Raw genomic sequence first — 16,415 nt, 5'->3', positions numbered from 1 at the left:
TGCCACCAGACTCTGAAGCTTAAGCACCAAGCTGTGATCTTGGGATGCCAATGTTGACAACAGGTCCAGTTTAGCAGTGAATCAAGCCGTGGTCACGTCCTCAAACTTCAATCAATGTTTGCTTTTCTTGTGATCTTGACTCCTGTCAAGGCCGTGATTGTCTTTGATGTCACCGTTGCTATCTCAATACCTAGTAGTGACACATGTTGCGGCAAGGTAGATCACTACCTAAAATGCAGATAGAACTCTCTTCTAGTATTTAAATCTGCTCAGTTCCCGCGTAGTAAAACATGGGCTAGGCTCCTATTCAAGCGAACGCTATTCTCGGCTCTTGATCACCATTCCAATCCTCCTCAAAGACTTTGGCTACTCCGTCAAAAATGAGGGCATTATCACTTTCCCACCTCCTCGTGCTCGCTTCCTGGGCCGCCTTTTCTTTCTGTGCTGTGCTTGTAAAGAATGCTGGCGAGATCGATGACACCTCCAGGGGTGTTTCACAGCCGATGACAAGTCCTCCCGAGAAACGCTCAGTTCTTGTCGAGGATAGCCTGAAATATGATGGAGCCGAGGGGAATGATTGGGTAGCCCCTGCAAGGTAAAATCAGACCAAACATCGAACACTAATTACTTCAGTATCTGACACTTCACGGAAAAGCGTTATGTATCAAATTCATAAAGATTCTGTCACAGAAGATCTGGCTTCACGAAACGACGATGATGATGAATTTGCTCCGACGGAAACAAACCTCTATGCTCTCTGTATGGAGCTTTGCAGGCAAGATTATTCTCAGGGCGGTTTTGTCCATTGGGACTTGTAAGTCTCAATGTCTTTCTGGCGCAATTCGGCTCATGATATACGTCTACAAATGTTGACTTGAATCAAAACAGCTGTATCAGAAGGTGCAACATGAGCTTTCATCAGGACAGAAGTCATGATCTAAACATGAACTATATACGGCGATATGGGATTGCTAGATTCGCATCTCTGGCTGCGATCAGACCGCTTATGGCGGCAGCGAAAAATTGGTGAAGGAATCGTGGTTTACCAGTCGTTGCTACCTTCGCTGACGCTTCGAATATGGTACTCAGATTCGATTTGAGTAATTACGAAGATGGCTAGCCAGCTTCATTCCAAAGGAATTCCTTCCAAATCTTCAATTCCACGCTCTTTGATTCTAGCTTCAACCACTCAACGGGTCGCGACTAAGATTGTTTGCCAGCAATGTGTGTGTCGGTACCGGCGCGTGATAGCTTCCCTCTCTGGCCAAAGCACTGCGCCATGCTTCCGTGAGAGCAATTCAAGCACAATCGTCTCGAAGTCATCCCATCGTTCCGTGATATGCGTGACCTTTGCCCTGACTTTGTTCTGGGAATCCTTATTGACAGTGTCCTTCACAATCTGACGTAGACGACTGATTTGCTCCTTATCGCCAGTCATAAACTCCAGCCGAGCTATGGCGAGTGAGAGGGCTGTATCACCTGCCTCGATCTTGTCTATTGTTGCATTGCGAGTAGAGCTTTCCGCGTCGTAGAATCTCGGGTATCTCTTTGACATTCTGAAGAGTGCCTTTCCACCCTCTGACAGAGGCCCCGCACCAGCGACAGCCTGGAAACGCAGCGCACCACCGTGAATGAGGATCTTGACAGCAGCAATGTCGCCTAGGAGTGAGGCCACCATGAGCGGTGATACGCCATCAGGCGTCACCTTGTTCGGGTCAACACCAACCTCAAGCAGCTTTGCAACTGTATCCCCCACTGCCAGATGAAGAGGCGTTGCCCCATTAACACCCGCAAGTGTTGGATCCGCCCCTTGATCTAAGAGTCGTACCATCAACTCAAGATTGCCCGTCATGGCAGTGATCATCAGCGGGGTTTCACCGTCACCGTTGGGACGGTTCACGTCGGGGTCCTTGGCGAGGATGTTATCGAGAGCATCTGAGATGTCTGGATAGTCTTTGCTAATCGGATCGCAGTAGACCCTGCACGCAAATTGGAACGCTGTTTCTTTCTTTGGACCGTATTGGCGCGATGATCGATGGGGATTTCCGTGCCACATTGCATCAAAAAGCCGCAAATCACGTAAACCCATGGCTAGAAAGAATGGAGGAAGGCCGTTGTCTGGCGTCGCGATGATGTCAGCCCCCATTTGGGTCAGTATTACAGCTAGGTGCCTGAACTTCTTTTGAAGACACAGCTGCAAGGGGCTGGAGATGCCCTGGAGACGGGCGCCGTCTGGATCTGCTCCTCGGTCTTTGAGCAGTGTTTCTGCAAGGTCCTCAAATCCATACTTGATAGCGGTATGTAAAATGGTGGAACCATTGCTAAGGGTAGTATCAATGCTGGGAAGATAGTGCGCAAGAAGTAGCGCAGATTTGATGCATCTGTCCCTTTCCGCTTCCTCTTGACTTTCTTGTTGAAGGAAAAGTAGAACTCTTGGTATCCCATGTCGGGCGATGGTACTGAGAGCCATTTCGACGGCAACTGGGTCTTTAAACTGGCAATATTTATCGCCGGTGCCAAAAGGCAGGCATTCCATTTCGACTAAAGAATTGAGCACTGTTACATCGAGACCCATATGTAGTAGGTACGTGGGGACCAGGAGCCCAGCGTCTTCTCCCGATAGGAAGAACTCGTGGCGTAGGTAGTGGTGGTGTAGTTCATTTAGTCTTGAGATTATGGGGTAGGCCTCCGCTGTTGATGTTTCCAGGTCCACTTTATACTGTTTGATCACTGTGAGTGTAATCCGAAGGACTTCCTTGACGACGACGGCGTCGGAGCTACCCAATAGATGTCGGAACAATGGTCCGTGACGGTTGTAGAGGGACCATTTCGTTGCACTGGCCACGGAGCCTGGAGACCAAGGGAGGCTGGATGATGCGGACGATACAGAACCGGACACCAAATTCTCCCAGAGTGAATAAATCAATGGGTCGATAGCCTCGGAGAAACACTTGGTAAGTCTGAGCCAGTGTTTGCTGGCATAAGGGAGGAACAGATGGATGTCGTCTTGGATTTCTGATCGATACTGGTGTAGGTCATAGTTCAATCGCTCTAGATCTACGTTGGAAGCTCTAGCTCGCCTGTCGAGGGACATAAGGGAAATGAGTCTTCTTGTCAGGGCATTTGGACTTAAGATCGAGTTTGCCACAGTACCAGGAATCTTGTCAAACGAAACATTCTGGGCATGTGACATGCTATTCTCGAATACCCCATAGTTGAGATAAGTGACACAGATGGCACCGAGTTCAAACTCTGCTTGATGCAGATGAAAGTGGTAAGGAGAAGCTGCAGGCAACGCCGGGGCTTGAACGAGGTGTAACAGGACACTGTGATGAATGAACCTGATACATGAGTCCTCCTCATCAATCTCCAATAGGCTGCCACCATATGTCGAGGCCAAAGTGAATCCGGAGGGATGCAGAGTTGAGGAACTCCAGATCGAGGATCCGGGTTGGACGTTCAGAGCCACACGAAGCTCATCCAGTGAAAGGCATGGGTCTGCTGACGCGATAAGCTGGAAAACTCGCGATCCGTACTTCATGTCCGGGGTTCTTAAAATTGCTTGATCAAACGCCTGTGGAAGATTTCGGGGAAGATTGTTGATGATGTCGAGAATTTCAGACTCAGAACGAAGTTCTCGAGTGTACTTGGGGCAAATGGCCTCAATCTGCAGTGAGAGCCACAGAAACATGCCCTGAGAACGCACTAGTAGCTGTTCCTTGACCAGCTGTTCGAGCCTGCTTGATATTGACCTGATGAGCTTCCAGTTTTCGACCTCGGCCGATATGTAACTTTCCAGGTCTTCGGATCTGTCGACACTTTCGAAAGAAATAGTTTGGGTGATACCAATTGACGACGCTGCAACGGATTTGCATCTAGATGTGGGTCGGGAAGAGCAACACAGTTTGACTCGTCTGAATTGCATAAGTCGATGAAGTTGACCGAAAACTGATTCCACCTCTTCCAGAGGAGCTTCGTCCAAGCCATCCAGGACCAGTATACATTGCCAGACTGGTGGTGTTATGGAGAGCAAGAGGTCAATACAAAACTCGGCATGGAATACTTGATGCTTCATTTCGTGTTCGTCTAAAAAGTTGTCCAGGAATCGGGCCAGAGACGAATTTCTCAAAACTTGATGTACAATGCTGCCGAGGATATTGTGGTCTTGCAAGGTTGTTTGATTGCTGTTTTTGCAAAAGAAAAATGCTACAGATTGGAGTCTCCTTGGATCTGTCGTAGCTAGAGCTTTGTGGCTGGTCAGCTTCTTCGAGAATAAGAAATTGACAGTTCAATCGGACCAAACCATGTGAAGAGACCGTGAGATGTAAACGACAAGGAAAGTGGCTGACTGACTCTCAGCAGGATTTTTATGTGCGATCAAACAATCTGCCACCACGGAGGCCATGGTGACAGTCTTTCCAGACCCCAAATTACCCTGCAGCCACAACGTTGCTGAAGTCTTTGTGCCCAGCCACTCTTGGTAGCTCTTGTCGATTAGGATCCAACTAGAGGTCCCCTTCTTTCGCTCCCTCGTCCAAATGGACTCGAACTCCTTCTGATTGGGAGCCAAGGCTTCAAAAAGTCGATGCGCACGCGTTTCTCGGTCCCGATGAGCGGCATCGCGGGAAATCATAACCTGGAACCGGCTGAATCTCTCAATAGAAGATGAGTTGCTTTCAACATTGGCCTTTGCAACGAGTACTGCTACGCGATTTTCAATCAACTGACCCCATGATCGCAAGTCGTCTTCCAGTGGTTTGAAGACCGAGTCGAAGGTGGAAGTGAAAGACGTTGCGAGGTGAGCCGCAAATGATTTATGGGCGTCGATGGTGATCTTTTTGCATATTTTGATGAAAACAATGACATACTCGCACATGTACGCCTGAGTCTGGCGACAGGTGGGAAAAAGCAAGGCGAAATCCTTGTGGAGAGAAGACGATTTACCAATCCTCATCAGAAGAGTTGAAACTTTGTCGAAATATGACAGGAAGCTCAGTGATATCTATAGCTCTCGTCAGCTATCCTAAGTATCGGAATGACAACTTGCAACGACTTAGTTCAGAAAAAGGCTTGACGAACATACCTCCAGAGTCATCCTGACCGTGGCCCAAACCCCAGACGCCAAGAGGTTTTGGGCGCCTCCAACAAGGACGTCGCCAATAGGGGCGAATTGACGAATTCTCTCCAAGACAGTGACGAGACGGGTGGCGTTGGGCCTCCAAGACCGGTGACGGTGAGCCCCATCTCGATTGATCTCTTCTGTTAATTGCAAAACTCCCATGGCGGTTGGTGGACTTCTTGTCTGCAAGTTCTTGAAGCGGATGTGAGAGTCATCTTGATGGCGCTTGAGAGAAACGCTGAATTCTGAGATGGTTTGAGCCAGACGAATCTCAGGTTTCAGTTTCCCCACGGTTGCTACCGCTGTAGAAATGTTCTCCATTCTGCAATTTTTGGACTGGTTAGGAGTATTGATCTGGAACTGGTAGAGAGACTGAAGCTTCCAAGGAGGGAGAATGGCGGTTCAACGTTGACTGCAAATGCCCTGAAGGAGCTTGGAAGTTGGACAAAAGTAAGCAACACGGAAGGTCCCTGGTCTCGTGGTGAGCTCGTCAGACCGAGCCGTAGGACTGCTTAGGTGGCAGTGCCTCAATGTGACCGCTGTGTAACTGCATCGGGGCCTTCATTTCAACTCATTGGCTATTCGAATTATCGACCAGTGAGCTTTGAAGGATGCATGCAGCTCATAAGACAGCGGGCGCAAGGGGTGGCTAGGCATCCATGGATTCTGAGACGTTGTGTTGGTCTCCGAGATCACGATTGATCAACCCGGCCAAGCCGGCTTGGCTCCCAGGCATTGGCAATATCATTCGTCCTGGAGTAGAGCCTGGTCGTCAACTTTCCGAACGAGGTATATGATGAGATTGACACGGGGACGAGAGACGCCCCAGATTAGGCTGGGCTGACAAAAAACCATAGAACAAATCATGCGCCAACAAATACCGCATGCTATGCATATAGATAGCTCTTGAGCCCGTAAATCTTGAGTGCATTCTTGGCACTATTCTGAATCGTCACTGTTGCTTTTCTCCACCCAATTTTGAGCCTTCGATGCAAATTTGGAAATACCCAGGACCAAAACGCCGGCGAGGAGTGCAGAGGTTGCGGCTTAGGTGAGGTCAATATGCGAGCAAAAGAATAAGAATCATCTCAAAAGACTTACTGATGGTGAAAGACCAGCCGACCCCAATGGCGTCGATCATTGGCACCAGACCGCCCACGCTGCCAGCTCCGAAGCTGTACTGAACGATGTATTTACTACTGATGACAGCTGTCCTGCGTTCCGGCATTGCCTCTGATGCAATGTATTAGTCCAGGTCGAACCGTCGAAGACGCAACAAGATGGCAGGGAGGGCTCACCGGCGGAGTATGTGTTCAGACCGCTAAAAGACCACATGAGGCCGAGACCCTCAAAGAAGCAGCTGACGATGGGCAAAGCGATTCCGCCGACTTCCTTTTGCACGCTCCACCCGTAAATCAGAGTACCGGCAGGGAGAACGAAGAAAATTGCTGGCAAGCTGCTCTTGAGTCTATCCTGGGGCAAACGGAGACCATTACGCTTCCGGATGTATCGCTTAACGGTGTGGTCTGAGACTCTGCCGCCGATCGTGCTTCCCATTAGAAAGCCCGCTCCGGGGGCAAGATAGAAAAGTCCACTGATAAGAGGCGTAGTAAGGCCGAACCGAGGGTTGATGACTCGTCGTATGGAACTCAAAAGGCCGTACTGGTTGAATCCCAGGAGTCCACAGGCGAAATTCTGCGAGATGGATAAGATTACGAGCTAGAATCGGGTTGGGGGAAGAGCAACTCACCGCCGCAACGATGTTGGGATACTTGAACTGGCGGAGAACGCCCATCGGATTGAACGCGTGGGCCAAGTCACCCAAAGACCGAATAGGAGCTCTCTCTGCTACGGCGATTTTGAGATGCGCCAGCTGGCTCGCTTTTGGCACGAAGAAGAAGGCCATGATGAGACCGAGAAAGGTCATGCCAGCCTGGACCCCATAGATGACTCGCCAACTGGTGAAGGTCACGATGACGGCTCCCGTCAGCGGCGCTGAAAGCTCGTCAGTCGAAAGACTCCTGGGCACAATGCTGGAGTAAGGTAGTCAACCAACGTACCAATTGCGTTTGCCGCCACACAGCTGCCCAAGAAACAACCCACTGCAGTTCCGCGAGTTGTCTAACCAGCAGTCAGGCTCAATATGATAAACAGAAGTGGCACAATATCCGACTTACAGGCTCAAAGATATCTGCCAAGATGGTTTGCCCTGCAACGAGGAAGAATGGACCAGTTGTTCCTCCGATGACCCAAATCGCTGTGAAGCAGGCAAAGCTATTTGAGAGCGCCGATCCTATCGAACACAAGGTCAAGAGGCAGTTGGCTACGAGATAAGTTGTTCTGCGACCAAGGATATTACTCGTCGGTAGCCATATCAAGGCAGACATAGCCATGGCAATGAAGACGCCAGCATTAGCTGTGGTAATGGCATGCGTTGAGACGTTGAAGTCGGCAGCAACCTCGGAAGTCGCTGTCAAGATGGAGCTACCAGAGAAGGTGACGGGCAGGGCCATCCAGCAAACCACCGCAAGCGTTACCCATTTCTTCCATGTTGGCATCTCCATCACCTCGTCATCTGCTGCAGCCACGGGTCGAAGAGGGGCTGCCGCCGCCGGAATGGGGCCGGTAAGCGGATCGGGGCTTAGTTGAGGGATCTTGACAGCGGCGGTCAAGCCGTCCGGCTTTTCGACATCTGGGGAACCCATTGCGAGGAAATCACATTAAAGAATGGAAAGTAAGCCGATCTCTAAGCTAAAGTATCGTCAGAGGATGAATACTGCCTCGGGGAGTCCTCCGAATGTATATAGTCGAGAACTCCTGCAGCTCTCCGCCGGTCGGAGGCACGCCTTCGGCAGGCGAATTTTCTTCCATTTTTTCACTACACCTTCTCTGACTCAAATATTTCATAAAGTGGGCCTCGTAGGGCGACGTGATGCACGCATAGGCGACGTGATCAAGACCAGCCCGGACTTGTGACGGAAATGCGAGTGAAATAGGGCGCCAGTGGTTGGTTGCTTGGTCTGAGGAGTCGGCAATATGACATGAAGCCGACTAGAGATGGTTAAGCCCCTGGACTGTTTGTGGGGTAAAGATCGTGACATAAAGCTCGGCCAAATCAACATTATGCCGATAATGTGGAGAAATCACAGTATTTTATCGGCGTATTGCGCGATTTATGCCGAACTATCTCGGCTGGGCTAAAGCTTTCTCCCCCAAACGTCTAGCTGTGACAACAAAGAAACCTTTACCAAACTAGTGCTGATGACTAGGTATCACGCAGCGGTAGCATTCTAGGAATACGTCACAAGCCGCAGCAACTTTGAAAGGTGAAGGGGTATCTTCAAATATCCCTTGAGGCTCTCGGTATCCCTACCTGTTTCCCGAAAGCATTCAATCGGACCTCACGAGGGCAGTATCCTAATCCGACATATCGATTGACCACCATGACATCGGAAGGCGACGCGTCCAGTGCGGAGGACAGGGTCGCTTTGAGATCCGCTCCGGTATCCTCATCGGCTTCATCCCGACCAAAGACCAAACCTACCGCGTGAGTATTAAAACTTGTCGCGCCGCAAAGCTGCGGAAGGTTTCCAGTTGGTTAACAACGGCGATTCCGCCATACTAGTTGCCGTAGGTGTCACTCGCGCAAAGTGAGGTGTTCCGGCGGGCAACCATGTGAGAATTGTCGCCAAGCAAGCAAGGGTGTGGAATGCACATATCCTCGGCGGAACCGCATGGTAAAAGTCAGCCAGCGGTATGTTAGAACCAGAGATATTCATACCTCGGACCCGCGATTCCAAGAGCGACTGGTGTATCGAGCTAACTCGATTTCCCATAGTTATATCGATGACCTTATTGCTGAAAACCAACGATTGAAGAGCAACAGCGGCATTGGAAGTCAATCTCGAGCAGCCAACCTGCTCCCAGATCTCGCAGTTGTTGCTCCGGTAAAAGAGACAACAGACACTAATGCAACTGCCATCCCAGCGCCATCGCTTGATGAACGACCATGGTTCTTCGACATGAATATTCCACACACGCCGATTCTCATCGGTGAGGCCTCGGACGCCGCATTCGCTACCCGCTTCCGCCAAGCAATCTCATCAGCTGAGAGTAGTCACATCCCGCGGGTGAACTATGCCACAGATGAGAGGCTGCTCGCTCTATCTGATACAGACTGCCCTTGGCCTAGTCCGGCAAGAGCACGTTTTCTCGTCGGGGTTGCCCTGAGATATGTCAGCCGTTGCTACCACATCATTCGCAAGAGCTCGATTCTGGATGCCTTGGAACAGACCCTCCAGAACCCGGCTGAAAGTGATTCGCTTCTCAAGAGTAAGCTGTGGGCGATGTTTGCTATCGGCGCCATGTACTCGACCCGATCTGCCACGTCGGAAAAGCACTTCCCCGGCATGGGCTACTTTGCACGGGCAACTCGCATCCTCCGCATCGTCAGCGAACGGCCGAGGATCGATGTTGTCGAGTTGAGATTGTTGCTGGTAAGATGGCTTTGATAAATAAATGTTTTCGATCGCCTCTGAAGTTTTGACAGTCTTTCTACTCTCTTGCGCTCAACCGGCGACATACCGCCTACACTTTTGCCGGCTCCGCGACCAGGCTCGCTGTTGTCATGGGCCTTCATCTCAATGTTCCTGAGACGCAGCTCAGAGATGCGGCCGCTCGAGAGCATAGGGTCAGAGTTTGGTGGACAGCATACATCTTCGACAGGATGTGGGCAGCCAAGTTAAGCCATCCAGTAGCCGTCCAAGACATCGATATCGAGGTGGACCTGCCATCGAATCCGGTTGTCGACGATAATATAGCGGATGACTTTGCCGATGCATCATATTTTGTTGCTAGTGTAAAGCTCGCTGGCCTACTGGGAAAGGTTGTGCCATCCATCTATCGAAGAAGGCTGCAAGACACCTCCTTATCCCATAGAGTTCAAGAGGCGTTGAAGGATCTTCGTGGGTGGTCTGCAGAGCTCCCTCCACAGCTTCACATTGACTCGAAGCCTACATCGGAACGCATGCCAAAGCCCATCTCGCTACATCTCAACTTTAATCAGGCAAGCAATGAAGCGCGACTGCCAGATGGGGTATGACAAAGCTAATTTTGATTCAAGTGCGCTATCAGCACCACCCGCCCGATTCTGCTCCATGTGCTGCGAACGCATGTCGCATCTTGGGGAACACCAGAGACCCCAGAACCACGAGTTCCGGCCACCGCCATGACTCTCGCAGAAACTTGCATACGTTGCGCTCGTCACACCTGCCGACTGCTGACAGAATGCTGGATCGACGGGTCTTTTGCAACGTTTGACTACTTCTACACGCAGTATCTCTTCTCAGCCGCCACCATCCTCGCTGCATCTAGCCTTCTGAGCGGCAAAGAGAGTCACAATGACAGAGAACAATTTGAAGAAGCAGCTCAGTTCTTGTCTCAGCTGAAAGATAATGGCAACTATGCAGCTGAGGAGTTCTGCCATCATATCGACGCTATGAAGCTTACAATGGCCGCAGCTCATGTGCGCCGTGGTGATTTCGCCGGGGCGGGAGACTCGGCGGCTTTGCTGAACGACACAACAGCGGCTTTCACGGATGCTGCAGTCAACCTCAACCAACCTTTCGCAGAGCAAAACACAACCGCTGGTATGGCGCTCAACGAGCCGTCGTTACAGGAGCTCCTGGCCCAGCCACTCCTCGACTTACAGTTTATAGATGCGTCGATCTATAATGATGGGGCTCAGGGACTTTATTGGCCAGATTTCAGCCCGGAATCATGGACGCCTGAGACGTGGACTGCAACTTGAGTACCAACCAGATGACTACCAAGCACGCGGATATACACTTGACATGCAGAGATTGGGCAACAAGAAACAACGATTGGGGTTTCAAGCTACTAATATCATTCTACACAGAGGCTGTGGGTATTTGTTGACCCACCCGTTTTTGGTACATCTCATCCCAGACTGGCCCATGGTCGAGTGCGTATCACCAAAACTTGAATGGAATTGCCAGTCTTCCAGCCGCATTCGGCGTCGCACTAGCAGAAGCCGAAGAGCCCGAAGCACCTGATGCCGTGCTGGCTTGTGAGCCAGTAGCGGCCGTAGTCGCTTGGTTCGTCGTCGTGACCGTAACCACGTCGGTCGTCGCGGCTGTGGCAGACACGCTTACACTACCAGTGCATGCCTCCTCGCCAGAGACAATGGTGTAGCTGGTGCTGCAGCCCACCCTAGGGCAGGCACTCCTGTCGCAACCAAATGTGAAGGTCTCTGTTGCCGCTGCACTTGGGCAGCCGCATGACTGCGTCAGAGTCGACACGGTCACGCATTGCGGTGCCTCCCCGGTGCAACTAGGACACAGTGATAGCTCTGTTGCCGTGGGACACCCATCTTCCACCACGGTAGGAAGCGGCACCGGGGTAGGCAGAGGAGTCAATGAATCAGTTGGTAGGATCGAGTAAAGAAACGACTCTGAGCTTGTCTGGGCAACAATCGGTGCCGCGCTATCAATGTTAGCAATAAGTCTCTGTGCCAACGGTTGACAGATTCATACACGAAAAAGAGCGTTGCTACTTGGCTGGTCACCTTCATCTTGGTTCTTCTTAACCTTGCCTATCAAAAATGGGTAAAATGTTGTATTATGATGATCTTACGGACAGAAACTGAAAGTAATTTGATGAGAGAAGAAGCGAGTCCCACGGTCAGCCCAGCGCGCTCGAGCTCTTATGAAGTCACGAGCCGGTAACACCACCGGCGATCAACTCCTCCTGACAGGACGTCCGTCATTCGTTCATAATCGTCGGTGTACAAACCACCATCCTTTTTCGGCATTGGGGTCTTGGCTTGCAGGGGTGTTATTGCGGAGAGCCCGTATCGACTGGCCACCAACCTCTTTGATTCTACCCTATTGCAGCACCCTTCAAGGAAAAACACGTATTCTCACTGCGGCCAATCCCTTAAAAGCAAGATTCACACCTGCCGAGACTTAGTCTTTCAAGGCGCTCCTCCTTACGTTTCAGAAGTACGTGGACACATCTAGGGTGCTGATGCCAAGGACTACCAACCCGCGAATCGTTCATTGTCTTCATCACCTTCCTATAGAGGCACGAATGCAGTGGCTCGTGCCCGCGCGGATTATGACGCAGATTTTCAATTGTACTCGCTCGTTCACCTGTGTCAATAGGTCTTTACTCAATATCCAAAGGCACATGTACATGCTGGTCTTACTGGCGCTTGTCGGTGATCTTTCTCTTGGACGAGCATCTCTCAGATCTCTGATGCGTCAGGTTTCTTCGACTGCCAAATCTTTGCGCCTTAAGGGTCATGCCATGGGCGTTGTGTGGCATCCCATCAATATCTAGTGTTCCTTCTGCGTTGGCTCTCAAAAAGCGAATGCTAGGCATGACGGGATAGTGGCCTCCGAGTTTCTTGAGATTGGGAACGAGAACGTTGAACCAGTGGGACATGATTAGCGGAACGAGGGAACGGATAAGAACAATGTGCTAAAGGGCAAACCCAGCAATGTGCAGCGGATCCATTCGGTTCTTGGCATAGAAGTTAGGGTAGGGAAAAGAGAATATGATCGCCACAATCGGCGCCGTGTTATACTTGAGAACAAATCCCCAAATAACCGAGATCTTCCACTAACCTCCGATGGATATGATGGCATTCAGATCTCGGCGCAGTTGATTACCCTGGAATTGTGTGTGAGAAAGAGAGGGAATGCTTTGGAGGGAATAACCGAACACGGGTACGCACTGGGTAGGATGTCAGATACCAAAAGCTTTTGTAATAAATTTTCTTCAAAAAGGATTTAGCTGTGTAGCCTGGAGGGTCGGAAGAAGACACCACGGAAGAGGTTATGCCGACGATAAACATTCCCAAAACCACACCTGCACCGGCTTTGAAGACATCGCATGGGCGATAACGAAGCCCACCATAGTGCCTCCAGCGTAGCCAAAGATGTTATGCAAGCATCAAGGTAGAAGGCCACAACAATCAACAACCTCGCGGTAGCGGTAGAGCGTAGTAGCACACACTTGGTAAAGAAACGTGGAAGGAGGCAATGGCTACGACGGACGACACGAAAGACCGAGAGACCTCATTGCCCCAGTCTGAATTGTAGACCAAAGTCTGCATGAGTGCAAATGCTGATCCGAGCTCAAGAATGAAGAAGATGGGAAAAAGAGCACGCCGATAAGCCGTGTAATCTTGGACTGCGCTACCAGCTGCCGTCAAGTTTCAGGCGATGGGGTCCGCATTCTTTCTTTCGAAGAACTTATTAGTCCTTCCCATCGGAGTGGGTTGCGGAAAGAGTACTGGAAGTATATCATTATCCAGGCGATTATCGGAACATAGAAGATAATAATCGCGTAGCCGATGTAGACGACGCCGAATCCGACACCCTTAGCACGCTTGTTGGCATGATGCCATGCAAGGGCGCAGCCTCCTCTGTACGCTCACCTGATGCTGATTTCAGGAGGCAACTTGGTATGGCCAGATAGCGGAGTGAAATAAGGTACCTTAGGGAATGGAAAAATTGGAGGGCGTGATTGTTGAACACGATTGAGGGGAATCGCAAGAGGTTACCGAGACCGATTGCCCCTCCATCGCGGCGATGATGAGAAGTATTCGAGATTCTCAAACATCACGGCCGTCTTCGCCTTTGTCGGCAGTCGGCGCGAAGAGACTGTAGACTTTCTTCCTGAAGTTGACCATGCTTACCAGGGATGGTTTGACTTGGGCTGAAGGATGCGGAAGTGGTTTATGGATGCATCGGGGGGACACTCTCAATATGATGCCCTCTTATACCCTTAGCCAAGCAGTTGAAAAGCCAGTCAGACTTCTTTGCGCGTGTAAGCATAGCCCTGTGATAGGAGACTGAATTGGTTGGGATAAGCCGACCAAGGCCCTTGGTCGTCTTGTCCAGGATTACGACCTTCCAAAATCTAACTTGATGATAAAAAAACAAGGCTATCACAGGCTACAGATATAAGTCGGGATCAGACGAGACAAAAAGGCCGAGGCGTGGCACTTTCTCGCCAGATTTTGTGAACATAGATTGGGACCCCGTCGGCTTTCCGGGTGTACGCCGACGTTCGCCCAGCTCGCCGGCGCCATCATCTATTCTTCTTGGCCAACGACAATTGCCATTGGACTTTCAAAAAGGCTCAACTTCCCCACATCCTGGCAGAAACGCGTCAGGGTTGACGGCCAAGCATTTCCTGACAGCTAAAGGCCCACCATATATTGCCAATGTACATGTCCAAGATCCCTTGTTCGAGCTTCTAAATAGACTCGCGGAAGATATGATGCTGCACCTGATCGTTCATCTGAAACGCCCCAAGACAACATCCCTATTGGTGCGGCCGAGCCCATGTTGCGGCTTCTCCTTGAAGCGTTACACGTGACAGTTATTCTAAGGTCCCGCTCAGAGTTGGGCTGTCTTGCACATCTTGAACTCGGAAGTGGCTCAAATAACAGAGAAACGGGGATAAGCCGTAGAGGGAAAGTCGCTCAGGAAAGCCGAAGTTCCCCTTCTTCAAAAATGCCGCCGTCTACATATGTAAGTGATATCGTTGTTGAGTCTTTCCTCTTGAAGCTTGCTGCTATAGCCTAATAGCAGAGGGTCGTAATTGGAAACGTAAACGAGCTGAAGCTACCTGAACTGATAAACCTCCTACTACTATCGTGATTTCAAGCTGATCAAGCTTAATCACTTGCAACAAGTGCGTCAAGTCCGTCGGACTCGGCGTGAAACTCCGACCATCTGAAAATTCAGTTGTCAAAGCGTCACATAAGGTAGCGTATTACCCAAGTAGGTTGTCCCGGATGCAGGGCCATAGTGTAAGCTTTGTCGTGCTGACGAATTGATGCCTGTCTTAGTAATGAGCTCATAGTTGCAGTTGCCCGAATAAGTAGGAGTAGCTCTCGGCGCATTGTCCGAAGCATCTGATCATTCTGACAACGTATTTGGACCTTGAAACCATAAAAGCCAGAATGCTTTCCATCAAGACTTTTCTACCTGCTTGCTCAGTGGTATGTCAATACTAACACAAATTGTATCATCTCATATTTGCCAGCCTCTCCCCGCTTTGCCGTCAGATTCCAACGATCAGAATGTCGTCCGCCTCTAATCAGCCAGTCAACCTCGTGTTGGGCGTCGCAAACGTAAGCTGACCGACCGAGTGCGAGAGATGTGTGTTACTTTTGGCAAAGCTAATGTTCACAGGTCGGAGACTCATCTACTGATCCCATGGCACGCTACGACACACCCGACCAAGTGAACGCATTCCTGGACGTCTTCGCTCGACGCGGGTACAAGCAGCTTGATACCTCGCGCATGTACTCACCCCAGGCACCCACAAGCTCGGAGCCCAGACTCGGCGCCGCCAATGCCGGCGAGCGCTTCACCATCGACACCAAGGTCACGTCCAGATCGCCGGGATGTCACACTAAGGACAAAATTTTGAAGGAGATTGACGAATCTCTCAAAGCGCTGAAAATCAAGCAGATCAACATTGAGTATCTACACGTGCCCGACCGAACGACACCATTTGAAGAAGCATGTGAGGCCATGAATCAGGCGATTGGGGAAGGCAAGATCAAGAAATGGGGTATCTCAAACTACTCCGCTGCAGAGGTTCAGCGGTTTGTCGACATCTGCCAGGAACGCGGCCTCGTCAAACCCAGTGTGTACCAGGGCCATTACAATCCGCTCGTGCGAGGCGGAGAGAACGATTTGTTTCCCGTATTGCGCAAGAATAACATTGCCTTCTACGGATACAGCCCCGCCGCAGCTGGATTTTTTGCAGGCAATCATAAGAAGGTTAAAGCGGGTGGGCGATATGATACATCGGTAAGACTTTTCTCCTCGTGCCTATTAAAATACGAGAGACTGACCAAGTGTTCTGTGACATCCAAGATTCCTGTGGGTAGCATATATGCAAAATTCTATGTCAAAGAATCCATCATGACGGCGACGGAGAAGGCGATTGATGTCGCGTCTAAGCACGGAATCGGCGGCCATGCTGCGGCACTTCGGTGGACGGTATATCACAGCATCCTCAGCAAGGAGTACGAAGACTCGGTAATTATTGGAGCCTCGAGCCCGGAGCAGCTGGAGACCAATCTCGACATGATCGAACAAGGACCGCTTCCAGAGGATGTGGTGTCTGCTCTCGAGGAGTTGCACGAGCAGATTGTCGACAAAATCCCGTACCACATGTAGTCTACGATGCTCTAAAGCATTGAGGTAGCTTCTTCCGGACTAGTATCAACGGCTAAGCTCAATGG

At 50.5% G+C, this 16,415-nt stretch overlaps 6 protein-coding genes across 6 annotated transcripts; 3 read left to right on the top strand and 3 right to left on the bottom strand.

Annotated features, from left to right (window-relative positions):
• Positions 1-380: 380 nt before the first annotated feature.
• CPAR01_12426 (uncharacterized protein) lies at positions 381-1,030 on the top strand (the record flags this gene model as incomplete). Its single annotated transcript, XM_060496682.1, has 3 exons — positions 381-595; positions 644-814; positions 976-1,030. The coding sequence occupies 3 exons, from the start codon at positions 381-383 to the stop codon at positions 1,028-1,030; spliced, it is 441 nt and encodes a 146-aa protein (XP_060344215.1).
• A 159-nt stretch (positions 1,031-1,189) lies between these two features.
• CPAR01_12425 (major facilitator superfamily transporter) lies at positions 1,190-7,824 on the bottom strand (the record flags this gene model as incomplete). Its single annotated transcript, XM_060496681.1, has 8 exons — positions 1,190-4,164; positions 4,354-5,002; positions 5,084-5,421; positions 6,221-6,352; positions 6,418-6,814; positions 6,870-7,114; positions 7,180-7,240; positions 7,297-7,824. The coding sequence occupies 8 exons, from the start codon at positions 7,822-7,824 to the stop codon at positions 1,190-1,192; spliced, it is 5,325 nt and encodes a 1,774-aa protein (XP_060344214.1).
• Positions 7,825-8,562: 738 nt separating this feature from the next.
• On the top strand, positions 8,563-10,928 carry CPAR01_12424 (fungal specific transcription factor domain-containing protein; the record flags this gene model as incomplete). The annotated part of the gene is made up of 4 exons (XM_060496680.1): positions 8,563-8,666; positions 8,958-9,615; positions 9,669-10,214; positions 10,242-10,928. 4 exons carry the CDS (start codon positions 8,563-8,565, stop codon positions 10,926-10,928), a joined length of 1,995 nt encoding a protein of 664 aa, XP_060344213.1.
• Positions 10,929-11,109: 181 nt separating this feature from the next.
• Positions 11,110-12,586, bottom strand: CPAR01_12423 (uncharacterized protein; the record flags this gene model as incomplete). The annotated part of the gene is made up of 2 exons (XM_060496679.1): positions 11,110-11,623; positions 12,348-12,586. The coding sequence occupies 2 exons, from the start codon at positions 12,584-12,586 to the stop codon at positions 11,110-11,112; spliced, it is 753 nt and encodes a 250-aa protein (XP_060344212.1).
• Positions 12,587-13,464: 878 nt separating this feature from the next.
• Positions 13,465-13,728, bottom strand: CPAR01_12422 (Sodium:neurotransmitter symporter family protein; the record flags this gene model as incomplete). Its single annotated transcript, XM_060496678.1, has 1 exon — positions 13,465-13,728. A coding segment is annotated over one exon (264 nt), but the record flags the coding sequence as incomplete, so codon positions are not given.
• A 1,511-nt stretch (positions 13,729-15,239) lies between these two features.
• On the top strand, positions 15,240-16,350 carry CPAR01_12421 (aflatoxin B1 aldehyde reductase member 2; the record flags this gene model as incomplete). Its single annotated transcript, XM_060496677.1, has 3 exons — positions 15,240-15,290; positions 15,352-15,978; positions 16,027-16,350. The coding sequence occupies 3 exons, from the start codon at positions 15,240-15,242 to the stop codon at positions 16,348-16,350; spliced, it is 1,002 nt and encodes a 333-aa protein (XP_060344210.1).
• Positions 16,351-16,415: the final 65 nt, after the last annotated feature.

This window comes from Colletotrichum paranaense (assembly GCF_030867605.1).
Source record: "Colletotrichum paranaense strain IMI 384185 chromosome Unknown Scaffold_11.1, whole genome shotgun sequence".
NCBI classification, from domain to species: domain Eukaryota; kingdom Fungi; phylum Ascomycota; class Sordariomycetes; order Glomerellales; family Glomerellaceae; genus Colletotrichum; species Colletotrichum paranaense.
The sequence above is the reverse complement of the archived record's forward strand: the minus strand, read 5'-3'. Positions and strand labels throughout refer to the sequence as shown.